The following is an 18,842-nucleotide window of genomic DNA, read 5'->3' on the forward strand; positions in this document are numbered from 1 at the left end:
ACGCGAACACTGACATCACGTTTCCCAAAGGACACATGGGTTTTGTGCAAACTTGGCCTTGGGCTGCCGACAATATTGACCCCATGGTTCAGGGCTGTTCAACCAAAGGGAGGCGATGGTGGGGGAAGAGGGCAAAGGTCTAGAGAGGACCCAGTCTCAGAGCAAGTACCTCCCTCTCCTCACCCCAGGCCTTCCTTTTCTTCTCCCTGTCCCACTCAAGTGGCCCTTGGCCAGTTCCAGCTTCCAGACAGGACTCCTGGTTGGAGCCCTGGGGGTGAGTGAAGGGAAGGCAGCCAGCTCGGAGCCATGCCTATGCCTCCCACCATGTGTGTGCCCACGGGTGTCGCCTACTTGCTGACTGAGAAGTGATCTGTCTCATCTCTTGGAGCGAGGGCAGAGGGAGGAGAGGTGCAGGTAAAACCCAGGTCTTTATTAGCCATAAGACTGGCAAAGATGGTTCTGGGAGGGAGGAGGGGGCCTCAGCCTGGCAAAGGAAGAGTCATGATGTGTGGGATGGACATAATAGCTCAGTCTCCCTAAGGAGGCTGTGAGGAGAGAAAAGTGGGCAGGGCAGGCAGGCTCTGTGTCATCTGGGGTGTCAGTCAGGGTCCTGGCAGGAGATAAAAGACCCACTCAGCTGTCTGTGTTTGCATCACTAAGACTTAATGAAGAACTTTCAAAGAATCAGCTTTTGGTTTTATTTATTTTCTGTTTTCTATTCTTTTTTAAAAAAACTCTAATATCTATTATTTCCTTCCTTCTGACAGCTTTGGGTGTAGTTTGGTCTTTTCCTAGTTCTTTAAAGTTATAAAGTTAGGTTATTAATTTGAGATCTTTCTTCATTTTTAATGTATATAAATGTACAGCTGTAAATTTCTCTGAGCACTGCTTTGAATGTGTTGCATTTTCATTTGTCCCCAAGTATTTTCTAATCTCCTTTGTGATTTCTTCTTTGACCCATTGGTTAAGAATGTATTTTCACTGGAGAGTTTTACATACGGAGTCAGAAGCATGGTATGATTTATGATTTAGCAAGAACATATTGGCTGCTAAGTGCATAAAGCGTTGTAAAAAGGCAAGTATGAACACTGGAAAGCAATTTAGGAGGCTGTTGAAATTGTCTATGTGAGAAATGATGTTGACACTGTCAAAGGTAGTGACAGTGGAAGTGACAGAAAGTATACATATGTAGAACATATTTTTGGCAGTACAATCTGCAGGACTTGTTGACTGATTAACCGGCCAAAAGAAACGGAGCAATCAGGAATTACTTCTAGGTTTTGGCTTGAATAGTTGGGTGGATAAAAGTGACATTTACTGAGATGGAAGGACAGGTTTATTTTTTCTTTTCTCTGGTGGTGAGAGGGACTGCTGCTGAGAGAGAAATCGAGTTGTTTGGAGAATTGAGATGTTTATTAAAACTATCAATAAAGTAGTGTATATGACATTATAATGTCCAAAGTGAAGGTCAGCATGTTTCTACATTTGGAAGTCATCAATACAAAGATGAAATTACCTAAGGAGAAGGTATAGATTGAAGTGATAGACTAGGATTGAGCCCCCTATTAAGGGAAGCCAGAAATAAGCCAAGAAAGGGTGGAAAATATGTGCCAGCCAAGGGGGTTTTTAACTGTGGAATGGTACTGAGAAGCTGCGTGAGAAGTACACAGAGATAAGATTTGGTAAAATAACTGGTGATTTTGATAAAAGCTATCTCAGTGAAATTGTAGGGACAGAAGCTGGACTGAGGGGAGGTAGGTAAGGGGCAAATAAGAAGTGGGTTGAGATAGTAACTCGCGAAAATTCTTTTGATACGTTCTGTGTGAGGGTGAGTAGAGAATTACATAGGGAGGGCAGCAGTTAAAGAGGAACTTGTTGTCAAAGTCCTTTTTAAAAAATAAAAATAAATAAAAATAAGTGTGGGCTATACACATCAGTAGAGAGAAGTCAGACAACAGGATTCAGAGCACTAGCCAGGGGTATTAGACTGTCCTGAACTAATGAGGCTATTCTGCCATTGGAACATGTGAGAAATCAGAAATGCCAGTATTGATGCAGGTAACATGTTAGATTTTAGGGAGAAAAGATGAGGAAAGTATGAGGTAAGTCCATCCCCTAAAAGGTAAAGAATTAAGGAGGTACTGATATACAGTAATACTCTGGAAACATGGTGAAGGCAGTTGAACAGGGCAGAATAAGGATTACTGAGCAATGCTGTGTAGCCACTTGAAAGAGGTAGTCATAGGGCTTCCCTGGTGGCACAGTGGTGGAGAGTCCGCCTGCCGATGCAGGGGACACGGGTTCGTGCCCCGGTCTGGGAAGATCCCACATGCCGCGGAGCGGCTGGGCCTATGAGCCATGGCTGCTGAGCCTGCGCGTCCGGAGCCTGTGCTCTGCAACGGGAGAGGCCACAACAGTGAGAGGCCTGCGTACCGCAAAAAAAAAAAAAAAAAAAGAAATATGTAGTCATAAATTTAAACCTTGATTATACTTCTCAAGTGATGTTCAGGTTGTGGAATGAGGGGTATGAACTAGTGGATAAAGTTGAGGAGAGGAGAGAGGGCAAGAGACTTATTTTGGACTAAGGACTCTAGAATCGGTAAGGAAAGAAGGACAGACAAGAAGGGTAACTAACAGGCAATAGCAGAGGAGTGGTGGAGTGAACAGCCTAGGACTACTCTAGAAAGCAGGCTGGGGTGATGATGTTTGAAGTTGAGATTCAGGGCACAACTATGGTCATGACAGGGTCACAGCAGAATGGTTTAAAGAGCTGGGAGGAAGTAGGAACCTGGGTAGGATTACACATACAGCACAGTATAGGAATTAGTATAATGTATTATTTAGGAGTCTTGGAAGTCTGGCCAAGGATGAGGCAAACAAGGATGTGTGTCACGATGGGATTGATTCTAAAGAAGTCTCACAGGGCAACATGGAGTTTCAACTCCTGAGTAGTAGTTAATATTACAGCAGACCTGTCACTGTTTCTTGACATAGAATCCCTGCTACCATATCAATCAATCAGTAAATCTTAGGTGATGCTAGCAATGGGATAAAGCTAAGATGTGAAGGGTCTTCCTTTGCTTATCTAGACTAAGCAGCCTGTACCACTGTATTTAAATACCGGTAATATCCAAATACTCTGCTACCATGAAGCAGGTAAGTGCCACAGTGAGTGAGGCTGCGTGGTGGTACACTTCAGATGTCTGATTGCTTGGAGGATATTTTGCTTGATCCAATGTTCATAAAACAGGAAAATGACTTATAAAGTAAAATAATTGTATAAAATCCCAGTGACAGCATTTATTTCAACTTTATTATATAATTAAAGCAAATAAATGTATATTCATTTTTATACATTAATCTAGCAAAATATATTATTACAATGAACACTAGGGCTTAAAAAGTACTTGTCAAAACAGCCTGCTGCGAGTTAATACCATTTTAATTCTAGATAGACATGTTAACTATTTTAGGCTAGTTAGTGCCTTCTAATACAATGGAGCCATAACTGAATAAATATACTCTCCAACAGTGTGCTGAAAGTAGTGATTTACACTCAGGGAAGCATTTTAAATCAGACTCCTCCCCCTTCTATGCATCACTAAATTTTTATTACTTGTAGTATATTCTGAACTAGTAAATTTTAATAATACTTTAGTTCAGACTTGACTTTTAAAATATATTTTATATGATAATTTTAGTTTATTAGTTTATGAGTATAGCTAACTTGGCAATATTTGTCTCCTGCAAATATTACTATAAAAACAAGCCAATTTCTTTTACTGATTGGTTTCCCAAAGCTTTCTAAAAAAAATAGTATTGTACAGACAAAAGTCTTTGGGTCTCAAGAGTCATGTTATAGTGACTGTAGGTTCTTTCTCATCCATTAGAGGACATTTCTTTGAATTTAGAGGTTCCTACAAAGGTACTCTTGCCTGGGTGACATGTATTTTCTTTGTAGAGCTACTCTGGTATTCCCCAGCTATACACACAAAGGAATAACTGGATAAAACTTGTTGATAACAACTAGACATCACACATTGTTTCTTTCATGAGCCATGAATAATGACATCAATCCTCTGCGCACATTAAGAAGCTGCTCTTCTTGCTATGGCCAAGAAGAAAAAAAAAAATCACACTGGTAGTTTTACAGTGAAACTTTAAAATCTAATAAAACAGTAAAAAAAAATCAAGATATTAGATACTATGAATAAAGATATTATGTATCAGTGTTCATTCTATCCAGTTCACCAGGGTCCATTCCTAGATCTCTACAGAATTATGTGCTTATTACTGATATATTTAGATGAATTTAGATGATCAGTTGCGAGAAGACCTCATCTTTTAAACCCCAAATCAATGAAATTTATTTTTTACTTTCTTCCTTTAAATATTAAATCTATAGTCTAGTCTGGAGAAGAACTTCAGCAAGAATCAGTCTAGTTAGTTAGCTTATGCGCTTTAAGCTGAACTGGCTTAGCCACACATCCTGATCCTCTGCTATATATCAGCATACTGGTTCTATTAAAATTTAATAAAAGTGTATTAAAATATCCTGTATTAAAATATCCTGTATCAAAGATTAGTACTAAAATACATATAGAAATGCCTCCACCTTTGAGAAAACACCAAAGGCATGTTCACTTGGAGAAGTACCTTTAGACACCTTCCCCCCTCCCCAACCCCTGATTGCAGTTGCTGGTCTACTAGACCTTTGGAAAGCCAGCTACTTTAATCCCCAAATCTAAGGAAATGAAGTCTTGTCCAAGTAGACAATAGTTCTTTCTGGGTAGTTGTGCCTGACACAGGACTTCAGAAGACACATCAGGACTGTTGCAGTGCATCGTACTTAGATGCATACAAAGAAATCATGCTTCTAGCTTATTTTTAAATTTCTAAATCCATCTTTTCTTAGGAAACGGACTCATTTAAATCACCCCTATTTTTCTACTGTAAATTTGCTCCCATTTTAATTTTAAAAACTTAAAGAACTAAACCCCAGTGGGGCTAAAACTGGCTTCTCTCAATCCAAAAAGACAGAAGAAAAACCTGTGGAAGAATTTCCCATTTAAATATATAAAAGCATGACTGATCATTCCATTTGAAAAACCCAAACTAGATAGCTGATTTACCATTTCCTTAAGAAGTCTGTCTTGCAGCATTTTCATGTTTTCTTTCATCAAACACATCTGTGAATAAATAATTTCCCCCATGAAATTTACTATAAAATTTTCACAGCAAAAAGACAAGTTAGACTGACTAATATTGAGATTATATATAAAAATATAAAATTTATACCTCAGATGTAAAAATAGTTTCTTCATAATCAGTGTTGTAGAAGACATTCTTTTCCAATGAAGCTTTTAAAAGGTGAAGTCTAACAAATAGAATAATGAAAGTTACCTTTGTATTTTAGTTAACAAATTAAATTGCTATAATATAGTATATATAATTTTAATTTTAAACTATAATAAAATCTAACGTTATAGATTCTAATCATTAAGAATGTCATACTAACCTCTGCTGTTCACTTTTATGATAGGCACTGAACTTCTGAAATACCTTTTCCCAAAAGCCCTAAATTTCAAAATACAAAACTGATTATAGTAAATTATGACTAAAAATTAAAACTTAAGAGAATTTACTATAGTTATATTATTCCTAATTTTAAAAACTTGGCTATATGCTAAGAATATTGCAGATGTCCTATACTCTTTCGGCTAAAAAAAAAATTGAAAGCAAACTCTTTCAGACTTTCTCCTTTATTATCGAAGGTATTCATCATAAACTTTATATATATATTTACTGAAGTATAGTTGATTTACAGTGTTTCAGATGTACAGCAAAGTGATTCAGTTATACATACATATATATATATTGTTTTTCAGATTCTTACAAGATATTGAATATAGTTCCCTGTGCTATATAGTAGGTCTTTGTTGTTAATCCATTTTATATATAGTAGTGTGTATCTGTTAATCCCAAATTCCCAATTTATCCCTCCCCCGCATCATAAACTTAAGTCTGTATTTTTAGTGTATGTATATGAAACTAACTAAAAATCTAAGATTAAGTTATGTTCTAAAAAACAAAAACATTTATGGTGTGGTCTACAAGCAGAAGGTTAACAGAAGTTTTCCTGAGTGTAGCTCTTTAAAAATGAGGTTTTAAAATTATTTTTAAACTCTTAAAAGCACAAACCACAAATTCCTTCTCCAAATCTTTTAAAGACTGTGAATCTTTTTCAAAATTCTCCAGCTCCTCTATGATGATGAGTTGGAATTTGTCAAGTTTTTTGATCCTATTAAAGAAACAAAATGAGATTTTTTTTTAATGATAGCACTTATAGCACAGCACTTAGAATATTTCAGAAGGGATTTTTAGCACAGACCTATACTCCTGAATCTGATGGTCCACTGTTTTTATATGTTGTTGAGCCGTTTTCCAAGACTGTTTAGTAAAATAATCCATCATTTTGTGGCGGATCTGAAAAATACTCATTTTTAACTTGAAAAATCTTTACAACATAATAATCTAACCAAGACTATATTAAGGCCAAAGCCTTTTCCATGAAATATAAATACCTAAGAAGAACTTAGAAAAGTGAAAAATTAAAAACTCAGTGATCCCAACTGAAGTGTTAATAAATAAGCTCAGAGCAGGGCCTAGTTCCACCAGGAAGGCTGAGTGAGGGCTGGGATTGGTGATTATTTTCCTAAGTACATGCCATTCTACATTTACAAAAATGCTAGTGATTATAATTCTCTTCAGGAACACAGCATAAGAGCCACACTCCAAGTTATTACCATTTTTCATAAAAACATATATTCGCAGCTAGTCACAGATGTGTAACAGAATATATGAATCAGGGCTTCTCTGTTTAGATGAGACTGACCTTGGATAAATCAAATCAAAACAAAAGAAATATACAGAATCTTAAATAATTTCAGATTTTACCCATGAAGAGATGAAAAAGGCAAAGAAGAGATAGGGCTGATAACCTGTGCAGAAAAATATCTTAACAGGAGGGCAAAAAGAACTGCCTACTCTAAATATAGGCATGTGAGAAAAAGAGATAGGTGGAGAAAACAATAATAATTAAAAGTTATTTTAGAAAGTGTTTTTGTAAACATCACCTCGTTGGAACCTCAGTAACTAAGGATATGTAGGTACAGAACTGGTGAAACAAACAGTGTGAAATGGATTTCTCTGAGGCTGCTCATCCTCTATACTTTAATATAGTACCCTCAACAAGCAGTCACTGCTGTGGAGATTAAAGAATGTATTAAAAAGACTAGGCATGAAAAGAAAATCGTTCAGAAAAAAAAAAGAAAATTCACAGAAGACTCAAAATGTTAAACTGAAAAGGAAAATAGGACAAAGAGAACCCATAGAAAAAGAAAGAATACAAGTAATGCACAGATTTTAGAAAAGGAACTGGGCTCATGAGATAATAAGGCTTTTCGCCTAGGAATCATTCCAATTTTTCACCAGTACGTGAGGAAAGGTGAGTTCACGAAGAAGTGTTTTGTTGCCAAAGGGTCAAACTGACAGTCTAGTAGAAAGTGTGCCATATTGTCATGTTATTGGGTGCAAATATAAATCATAATTTAAAGAATGACAACTCACATGAACTTTCCTCCTAAATTCTGTATTGAACTCCTCACACATCGTCCCTATACCTGAAATTTCAGTTTCCCAGTTCTCCCCAGGAATACAAAAGTCATTTGTTGATAATGGAGATAAACTTTCAGACACTAAAAAATGAAGACAATCAGCCAAAATTAAGATATGCATTGTTATAAATTCAGCATTATTTGTCATGAGGCTGCGAACAAATCTATCTTATTTTTAGATTCTATATGTAATCTAAGGATTATAAAATCAAAGACAGACTACTATATTTTTCATTTAAAATATTATTTTGACTTAACTAAAAAAACCTTCTAGCATGGGAATTAAGGCAGAAACAGTAACATTAAAATAGAACATACTTGGACTGATTTTTAAAAAAAACTAGTTCTTAACTACTACATTATTAACCCAAGTATTTAGTGACACACTCATCTATCAGTAAATTCATACTCTAGTAAAACTTGTCTGTGGTAATCAGTGATAGAATGATAAGGGAGATTTATGAGTAAAAAGACCCTTACTATAACATTATTCAGGTAAAGTGAACTTTGTGATAAAGCATTATCCTTCTTGGATTTATACAAAGTTATCTTTACAAAGGAATTTGTTTTGTGAGTAGAACCACTCAAGATCTAAGAAACCATTTTCAAAAATAAATGCATTTTGACATAGGCATTTGCTCTCCCTACCTTTCCAAGTGTGATGATCTGCACCTTCTGCTTTAGACACTTTCTTGGGAAGCAAGTTTGCTCTTTCTTCTTCTTCTTCTTCCAATTCTGCTTCACCAGGATTACTTAGATTGTCTTCTATGTACATTCGTTTGCGACTAAGATGTTGTGTAGGGCCTTAGAAACAGTTAAAAAGTAATTAACAGTGCTACAATCTTAATTACAAATACCTAATATATACTTGCTTTTATAAAAAAGGCCTTTGTTTCCATTATCTGTATAGTTTTAGGTAACTGTGCATTAAATTCTATTGTATTTACTTTCATTTTAACATTAACTAAATTGACTTAAAATATATAATTTCCTCAGATGAAATTTTACAGCAGTATTTTGGTGATTAACATGTTTTTTAAAAAGCAAGTCTTTGACTACAAACCTGATACATGAGTGGAGTCATAGGACATGCCACACCATATTTTCCCTCTTCCTTCACTAGACATGGATAATGGAGATGCTGAATGACTTTCCTAAAGTATGTATCAGAAATAGGAAAAAATATTCTGTAATTACTCTTGGATTCACCTTTGACCATCTTTCTCAAACTCTAAAGACAGTAAATTGCAAATGCTATCAATTCTTTTTTTTCAGATTGTTTTGTTTCTATACCTTTTTATGTCTCACACTACCATGCATTTACCTAAATTCTTATGTTAACCTCAATCTTAAATTACAGCAATAGTTTTGAGCTGGCTTTTTTAAACTACTCCTACTTTTCAGTTCTTCCTTATTAGGATTTTGATTTCTTTATTTGAGTCAAGAAATGCGAAGCCATAGAAAAGAAAAGTCTAAACTAGTTCTTTCAAGCTGTATCTTTAAGCCATATCTTTGTCCTCTAACCTTATGTCTTACTGTTTCAATACACAAGTTTGTTGTTACAGTCACATTAGTCTTTTTGCTGTTTTATGAAAATGCATGTCCACTTCCGGTAGCCTTTCTGTACTTAGGTTACTGCTGCTTCTCCAGTCAGTCTGTATATATACCAACCTATCCACTTAGGTCCAGGTCAAAACCCAGCCCACTCCAAGCTGTAAAATTCTATCTTAACATTCTGTATTTTATAGGTTATTAAAATATTTTTGTTGATGGATTGGTGGACTTCTATAGTGGAAAAAAAGCTCACCCAAATTCCTGTATGATCATGAAACCAGAAAGTCCTAATTATAAATATGTCAGTGGTTTAGCAGTGATAGCCTATTTAAGACCATCTCATTTTAAAAATTTCAACTCTTTTTCTATGATCAAACCATCCTACATATTTTAAACATCATATTTTCAGATAATAACCATTGAAAAATACTAAATTATTATAACTATTATTAAAGGCCCGTAATCTGATTCTTATAAGAACCAACTTAGTATAAGGAAAGCTTGATGGATACACTACCATATATACCCCTCTTTTGCTTCAAATATGATTTTCATATGTGGAGGTTCAATTTCCATAAATTTTTTCTGAACTGTAACTGCTTACATCTGAATAGCTGTTGCAATTTTTGTATTTCCTGTATAAGTACACTCCTCCCTCAGTATCTGCGGGGCCGATTCGGTTCCGGGACCCTTACAAATACCAAAATCCACTGGTGCTACCGTCCCATATATAAAATAGTGATCCACAGTTGGTTGAGTCCACAGGTGTGGAACCAATGGATATGGAGGGCCAACTGTACCACAGAATTTACATTGTTTCTATTCACAATGGTATTATTCTTAACTGGGCTATGAATGAACAAGACACACAGAAACCCAAAGGAAGTTAGAAAACTAAAGTAAGAAAAACACAACAACATTAAACCAAACTACTTAAATTTTGAGGGAGTAACTCATTCCCTACTAAAACTCAACACCCATTCATAACTGAAAAAAAGGCACTTAAACAATTAGAACTTTAATCTGATAACAAGTATCTACCAAAAACTATCGATAAGCATGCATGCTAGCATGGTATCTATTTAGCACTGCTCTACAGGTCATAGTAACCTTAAAAATGAAAAGACCATGCAGTATAAGGACTGGAAGAGAAAATGCAAAAATTACCATAAAAAACAGTTTATGATTATCTATATTCAAAATACAGGAGAATCTAGGCAGGCGATTATGAGAGAATTTGCCAAGGGTGTGGGGACATATAAAAATCAATAGTGTTTCTACACAAAAGCAGAAAGTTAAAAATCCAGAAAACAATTGTTTTAAAGTTTTTTTTTTTACATACAGTAAAGAAAAAGGCCCATAAAACACTGCAGAAGTACAACTTTCTTTGTGGAAGATTTGACACAACTTTGTTGGAAATAAGACCAAAAAGTAGAAAAATGAAATATGTCGATGAGAAATCTCAGTAACGATACTGGGAAATGGCAATTCTTCCCTTACACAAACTAATTCTAAATTTTATTGGACAAGTATAGGGCCAAGAGAATTTAGAAGCAGAATGAGATGAGGGTGAGGATGGGGGTGGTGAAACCCCTGTAAGCATAAAACTACACTAATTGAAGCAATGTTGTATTAGCTCGAAGATAGGCACTGTTCTGTATTCTACTGGCCAAACAGCTGACCCATGTGGTTGCCAAGGCTGTGACCAAACTGGCATCACAAATGATGGAGAAAGGAGGGGTATCCAATGCATGATGTGGCACTAATTCACTATCCATATGCAAAGAGGAAGCCTAGGAAGATGGAAAACCTCAAAGTTAAAACTAACATTTGTACAAGAAAGGAAAATATTTTTATGACAATAACTGAGGGAAGGATTTCTTGAAGAACAAAAGATTGGTAAATTTCATTACATCACATTTTGATTTAACTAAGTGAAAGACCGCTACATACTAGAAAAAGAACGTCTGCATTGTATATAACCAATAAAGAATTAATCTCCAGAATATAGTAAGAACTCCTACAAATTTATAGGAAAAATCAAACTATGCAATTTAAAAATTAGAAAAAACACAATTTACAAAGTGGCCAAAAAAGATGAAAATACTCACTGATGCTGTTAATCTGAAAAATGCAAATTAAAGTCAGACACACTTTACACTCATCAGATGGGCAAAAAACTGTAGAAAAATGGGCACTATCACATAGCATTGTTGGAGAGTGTAAGCTGGTACAACTAATTTATATAGCAAATTTCCAATACCTAATTAAGAGTCAACAGTAAATGGGAAACACAGTGTCTCCTGTAAATGTCCAGCCAATGAATATGTTACAATTAAAATTCCATCTAGCACAGATAGCATCAAAGTAGGTGGGTGGGGATGACCTAAGGTGTTGAGATTTGCAAGATGGGATACTAAAGGGAGAAAGGATTCAAGGAAAGGAGGGATGACAGAGCAATACTGAGAAAGGACCATGGGATGATGGTCTAGTGGGAAATGGTTTCAAATTGTGGTCTGTAGAAATTAAGAGTCTTGCAAAGGTGCTTTTGGGGGGTTATCAGAGAGGGAGGGAGGTGTGTAGGCGACAGTTTAGACCCATCTGCTTTAAATAGCATAACTGCATTTTTATTTTTATGTTTGGCACACTGAAGGCTTCATATAAGATTCTGTTTGGCAATCAGTTCTGTAGCTTTATCACTACTTCAAAATTCTCCAAATTAAGCCTTCTATACAGCCCAAGCCAAGGAGGTGAGGTGGGTTTTGTAAACTGGTACCAAAGTACAAACAACTTAAAAAAAAAAAAAAAAGCAGAATTCAAACTACAAACTACTCCTCATAGACATTATATTTTTATCTACACTCCCTCACTTTGACCCATAATTGATTCCTTTCTCTAATACCTTTTTAAAAGACTTTTGAGCATATGTATGTATTTTATTAATAAGAAATGGTACATATAATAAATGAGCGGCAGAATAAAGACTTGAATTTCAATATACCATTACGTTAATATTCATGCCATTTAACTATTAAAGTTCCTTTACAAATCTGTAAAGCAAATGCTATAGTCATACTGTTTTCAACTATATTCTTTGTCAGTTTGCTTTGCCAACTTGTGATTTAGTAACTAAAAGGTTACAGACTTCGAGTTATGGTGAAACCGGAAAGAAGCGCCTGTGTTGCAGGAATAAGCCTGTTCCAATCTAGGAAATGTAGTTCTGACATGTAGACAAATAAGCAGTACCTCTTTGGAAGTGACTGTTCCTATCACAGAATTCTTATCAGTACTCTGTACTTCTCATACCACTACATCTTTCTCCTGTGTGTATCAGTCTGTTAGTTCACTGAGGCTGTTTTACTTATTGGTAGGTTCCTTCTCTCCCCCAGACCAAACTCAAAACCTTAAATAGACAAGCACTGTACATTTGATTAAGATTAGAGGCAAATGATTTACTCCCTTCAGGTATATCTAATAAAGGAAAAAATATATATACATTATTTCCTTACCAAAAAGAATGATCGTGGAATTGGTGAGCAACTTTCTCTTGTACATAGTAAATTCTTCTCACTGTTCTTGGGTGACTTTACTGGACTTCCATCTCCACTGTTTAAGGATTCAGGTGATGAAATTTTTGGATAAGGTGATACTGATTTTGTTATACAGCCATAGTCCTGAGAAAAATCCCTTTCTGTTATTTTCTCTATACCTATATTGCCTCACAAAACACAAACAAAAAGAGATGGCAGGTGTTAATCACTGACATCTTTAGAAATAGTATTATTAAATTCTAAAAAATACAGTAATTTATCAAATCCTCAAATCTTAGCTGTATTTAGAAAGGATAAATGTTCAATAAATCAAGATAAAATTAAGTGTAAAATATTTTTATAAGACTTTGAATAATATTAATGTCTCAATTTAAAACAAAATTTTAACTATAAGAACTTTCAAAACATTTTCAAACACAAATATCTGTAGTATGGGCTGCACTATAATGATCAACCTAATTATTATCTTGAGTAATTTTGACAGCAGTACTGATATATATTAAAGTCACAGAATTTTATGGTTAGAAATGGCTTGGGAAATCATCTGGTCTACATCCTTTATATATAGATGAGAAAATTCATGGCTGAAATAAGTCTTAGTATAAATGAATTCTCAGACAGTTTTCAAATCAAATCAGGGCATGTGCATCTGTCTTCTAAGTGTGTGCTTATCTGAGATGACAGTGGTCCCAAGCATTATGAAAATATTCTAGAAAAGAACAAAGTAGCTACTTTAGAGGAAATGTACATTAACTGGTGTTGAATGGTCTTGAATTTTAGCTAAAATGACAGACACTTAGAAATGCTTTAAAATAGCCATAAAGGGAAATGAAAAATATACTAAAAGTAGAAACTTATTCTTATAGTTTCTATACTAGAAAAATATATACATATGCCAGAGCTCCAAAGAATAAATTTTCTCTTTCCCAATTATTTTTAAATAAAAGCAAAACTTCAGTTGTTTATGAAGATAATCCACTACAGCTCCAAAGATTGACCATGATATTCCTTGGAGAATTTTGTCAATGAAATGTAAAAATGAGAAAATAGAAATCCCCATCATTATTTCCCTCTTATTAAATATATTTTGAGCTAAAAACATAAGTGTTTATTCAAGCTTTCACATTATAATTTTTAAGTATACATTAAATATTTTCTATATTGAAGCATTTGGTCTTTAACTTCCTAACATGTAAAACTTCAGTGTCATAGTAATATTGTTCCCAAGTCTGCTTAGCAAAGACCAAGTTACTAGCATTAACTAGTTTAAAAATGAAGTTTTGACTACTGAAAATCTTAAAACATATCCCTCAAAATTAGTCTTCAAATTGTATTTTCACATAATTAGTTATAAAAGAAAGTTACTGAACATTCAACTAAAAGAAAAAAATGATACTGACATCTCATTACTTCTATAGATGACGGACTCCCAGATAAAGTTACAGGAGATAGATCAAGGTTATTATCTCTTATAGTATCTTTCAGTAGAGGTGAGTTTTTCCATTCTTTTGATACATCCTCTTGTGTTTCGGCAGTGAAGGGATTCTGCTGTTTCTTTGGCAGTTTCATGGTTTTGCGTCTGGAATGGATCTTCTCCTAAATGTATTGATATCTTTCAATTATACTCGAATACAAATAACTTATACTTGGACACATAAAACAATTTAATTAAATTACATTGAATTATTTATTAAATGCCTTGTATCACTACATACAGGCATAACAGGGGCCTCAACATGAGTAGTGAAAGACCTTCTAATACACAAGAAAGCATATGACAAATTCACAGGAAAATATTATAGACTATAATAAATATCCTAATAGATACAAATAAAATGCTATAACGGTTCAAAAAAGATGATTTCCAGTTTAGGGAAACCAGAAGGAATTCCCCGATTTCATGGTACTCAACATGCTCAGGAGTTTGTAAAAGAAGATGGCAAGGGAACATACTGAGAGTATGGAGGACGACTGATATGAGCAAAGGTAGCGAGAAGCACAGCTCTTGTTTGGCAGTCACAGGTTATTCTATTTGACTGGTACAGTTCTGTGTATATACTGGGGAAGTGAGAAAATAAGCTTGGAAAGGTATTTCGGTGTTTTGAATGTCTATTTGGAGATTTTTAGGGTTTTCCTTTGAAGAAGGTAAGATGAGAGGTGGCTTGGTAAGATTTACCTAATTATTTCCATAGTAAATTAAAGTAGGAAGCGATAAGAAACTGTGGAGGTAAGTTATGAAGTCCTTAAGTTCTTCCAGGTAAGAGATAACAGAGGGCGATGGAGGTTTAATGATTTAAAATGAGAACAAAAAAACAAAAAACAAAACAAAACAAAAAAGAACAAAAAAAAATAGTAATAAAATGAGAACAGTGTAATGATCAGAGACCTGCCAGACTCTTTTGAGTTCAAATCTTTTTTTTTTTTTTTTTAACCTTTTCCTAGCTGTGTGACCTTGGGTAAGTTCCTTCATCTCTCTAGAAGTCAGGGGTGAACAGAGGTGGGGCAGGGTATGGAAAGAACCTCAGATCCAATATTTTTGCTTTCATTCAAGAAAAAGATCCACAGCTTCCCAACAGTCTGTAGTTTCTTGAAGCATAATTTTGGAAAGACCAAGTACTTCTCTAATTCAAAGATATTAAAGTTATAATTTTACTAGAGTCAAACATCTCTTTTGTAACAATAATGCCAACTTATTATAAATTTTAACATTATATTGCCTAAGGATCAATTTTTAGAATTGTTATATAAGTTTTCTCATATAAAAAGAAGTGACAAGATAAATCTGACATTCTTACAAAAATATATTCTATATTTAATATTTTAAAAGGCTTTTAGAAACTATTAATCTGAATTGTATCTATTTACCTTTACTATCTCTTTAAATGAATGTGAAAATTCTTGTTCACTCTCTGATTCTGAATTTGAGAGATCTTTATAATTTTTTTTGGTTTCTGCGGCTCGTCGTGGAAGTCTCATTCTCCCCTCTGGAACTGTCTCATCTACCTTTTTGGTGATGTTTTTGTTGGGTGTCTTTTAGGAGAAAAATTCCTGAATATATTAGATCAATATTTTGAGATACAAGCTATTTGCTACAAAATTGGCACTGTGACAAGATCTGTATATTTGTAGGAATAAAAAGATTCCTGATTAATACTTTTAAAATGACTGGATTTTATCTTTCCATTTCAAATATATCTTTATCACCTTTTTATCCTTATCATTAAAGCTCTGTGAGGCCTGATATATATTACATAACTAAAGTAAGAGAGAGAGAAAGGAAAAGATATCAAAAATACCTACAACCACAGAATAAAATAGACTTAAAACAAGTCAACATGATTCAAAAAGGCAGAAGGTAGAAGTAAGTGTGCAAAGCTTGGAACAATTATAGAAAACAAGGAACTGATAACAAGGATAAAATTAGGGGACAAATGATATTTTTTCATTACAAGGAGAAAAATAATTTTAAAGGGATGTTTGAACACAGACTTCCTGGTTTTACCATTTTAGATCTTGGCTGTCCCCTTTCCAAAGATGGTCCTGCAATTCAAGAAAATAAGGTTAAATTTTTCAAACAGATAAGAACTGCCATTAAAATTTGTTAGAATACTTCTGCATGTAAGTTAAAATCATAAAAACAATAAGAATATACCTTTAAATTCATTCAAAATTTTAAGTTTCAAGATAAGACTAAACTGACATTGATAAATTGTACAGTATAGTTTGGTACAACATGAATTACCAATTTCCATTCTCCTTTATTTTATAGTATACACTTTTAAACATACAATATGTAACATACATTATAAAGTTACACCCATGAATCTACCATTCCACTAAGAACCAGATTAGGAATAATACTGAATCTACTTTGTGTACTCCCTCTTACACGATCCTCCATATCCCCTCTGCCAAAAGGTCACCGCTATCCTGAAATCTGTTTCTTAGTCACTTGCTCTTAAAGTTTTACTTCACAGATATATATCCCTAGAAAATATAATGAACTTTGTAAAACAGTATCACATTATATGAAATATTCTATGATTTGGTTTATTTTTCACCCATCATTATGTTTCTAAGATTTACCCATATTATTAAGAGTTGCTTCAGTCCCTATTCCCTTTTTTGCATTTCCAGGACAATTTCCTCTTTCTAAATATTCACTGAAGCCTAAGAACTGGGCTTATCCCAGCCAAGGAAATAATAATGAATTGGGATTATCCAAGGTCTTCCTGGCAATAAACCAGCTCGTACATATTGGCTCACTGTCATTCAACCATAAAAACAAAACAATTCACTCAGAAGTGTTCTATTTTAAGAGTATTTACTGACTTCAGTATTCTAACCTTTAATAATTTCCCATGTCATAAATGTCTTTACTTATACATCTTCCTACTAGACTATAAGGTCCCTGAGAGTATGTGAATCTTATCATGTTTCTCCTTGGCTTATAACACACTGCTTCAAAGTCCACACACTGTGACTAGACCCAGCCACATTTTTCAACATTTTGCCACAAGTCTGATCTACATTCCAACTACCCTGATACTGCACTTCCTAAGTACACTATGCTATTTCCTACTGTCTCATATATATGATAATCCTATTACTTCTCTTCCTCATGTATATGATTGAACTCTCATCTGTTTTCAAGATTCAGCCTCATTTCTAAACACACGCCAAAGTTCATTTCCTATTTCCTCTATTTTTACTTCTTTTTAAGCCATCGTTCCTTCCCCCAACTCCCACAGGTCACTAACAATTATTTTTATCCTGAAAGAAAATAAAAACTGATTCCTTAAAACAAATATAAAAGCTCAGAGTTATGTTACCTTCTTTTAAAAATGGAATATATAAAATCTCTGTGGTTTAGTAAACACTGAAATTTATCTAAGCTATGAAAATGGCCATTATGTCTAGCCAAAAATGCATACCTCAAACTCTTCTTGTCCAGCTACTTCAAGAAGCAGAAGACTTATGCTGGGAAAACATTTTATAAAAGATTTTGGCAAAAATATTTCTGTAAGAAAATTGTTTTCCTTTCAATAAATTTTTATTGCATCTATATGAATTCCTAAAAAGCAGAGAGTGGGGTGTTGTCCAAGCTTTGATTTTGTTTACAGTGCTGGGTTCATAAGTACTTAATACATTACTCACAATAATTAGCTAAATAACTGAATAGTAGGCCATGAGTAGAGAAATGATGAGTGTGTGTCATGAACCAAAGATTATGATAAACCATATTTTGTGTCCCTAAAGATTCCAATAAAAAAAAATTTAAATATAACCATATTACCAAAAATAATAAAAACCGCTGTAGCATTTTGGTGTATTTACTTTCATACTTTTTTTCCTATTCAAAAGAGTATGTAATTATAAACACTATCTACATAACAAAAACACATTTATCAACCAACAAAGTATTTCATACAGTTGAAACGGTAAAATCATTTACAGATTTCTCTAAAAAGTGATTTCTTACTTGATTTCCCACTTTTATGTTTCTTCACAGTTTTATTTCTGCTGTAGTCTATTAGCTGTGGTTTTGATTTTGGTTCTCTTAGCCAGCTAATATCAGTCTTGCTGTCATCACATTTGTATTCTGTGTCACTATCACTAAAGAGATTTTTCTTTTTGTGATTAGTTACAGTCTATAAAAACAAAAAAACACAATCCTTGTAATAGATGAAGGAATCTGGCTTATTATATGTCATACAAAGGAAGTTAAACCAAAAAATAAAAAAACCCACCAAAAAACTCAGAAAAACTAACTTCTCATTTTTTTAGCACACTAAATCATCTATCTGGCATTAAGGACCTACCCAATAAAATCACTCAGAAACCCAGATCAGAGGTTGAGATTTATATTTTGCTGTCAATGTTGTTAATTAAAAGTTAAATCAAAACAGCTTACTTCATAGAGACAAAACCTAATACCATTGAAGAGAGTAACTAAGGTTGTCATATTTTCTATTACTAGATGATTACAAATAGCTCAGACACTATAGGAAAAGTCAAAATAGGAACATGGATAATCTCCAGAGTAAAAAAAAAAAAAAAA

The 18,842-nt window shown here is 34.1% G+C and overlaps 1 protein-coding gene across 1 annotated transcript in view; it reads right to left on the reverse strand.

Annotated features, from left to right (window-relative positions):
* Positions 1 to 3,955: 3,955 nt before the first annotated feature.
* Positions 3,956 to 18,842, reverse strand: part of SYCP2 (synaptonemal complex protein 2) — a gene marked incomplete at its 5' end in the record, with an annotated part of 58,096 nt that continues 43,209 nt past the window's right edge. Inside the window, 17 exon segments of the mRNA XM_082670756.1 lie at positions 3,956 to 4,108; positions 5,133 to 5,189; positions 5,299 to 5,377; positions 5,519 to 5,577; positions 6,202 to 6,301; positions 6,392 to 6,486; positions 7,630 to 7,757; positions 8,325 to 8,480; positions 8,740 to 8,830; positions 9,768 to 9,813; positions 9,815 to 9,893; positions 11,342 to 11,354; positions 12,740 to 12,939; positions 14,182 to 14,377; positions 15,647 to 15,811; positions 16,284 to 16,321; positions 18,264 to 18,432. Of these exon segments, the coding sequence (XP_082526882.1) occupies positions 4,034 to 4,108; positions 5,133 to 5,189; positions 5,299 to 5,377; positions 5,519 to 5,577; positions 6,202 to 6,301; positions 6,392 to 6,486; positions 7,630 to 7,757; positions 8,325 to 8,480; positions 8,740 to 8,830; positions 9,768 to 9,813; positions 9,815 to 9,893; positions 11,342 to 11,354; positions 12,740 to 12,939; positions 14,182 to 14,377; positions 15,647 to 15,811; positions 16,284 to 16,321; positions 18,264 to 18,432 (1,746 nt within the window). The 3' untranslated portion in view covers positions 3,956 to 4,033.

This window comes from Grampus griseus (genome assembly GCF_964374135.1).
Source record: "Grampus griseus genome assembly, chromosome: 14".
Classification (NCBI taxonomy): Eukaryota; Metazoa; Chordata; class Mammalia; order Artiodactyla; family Delphinidae; genus Grampus; species Grampus griseus.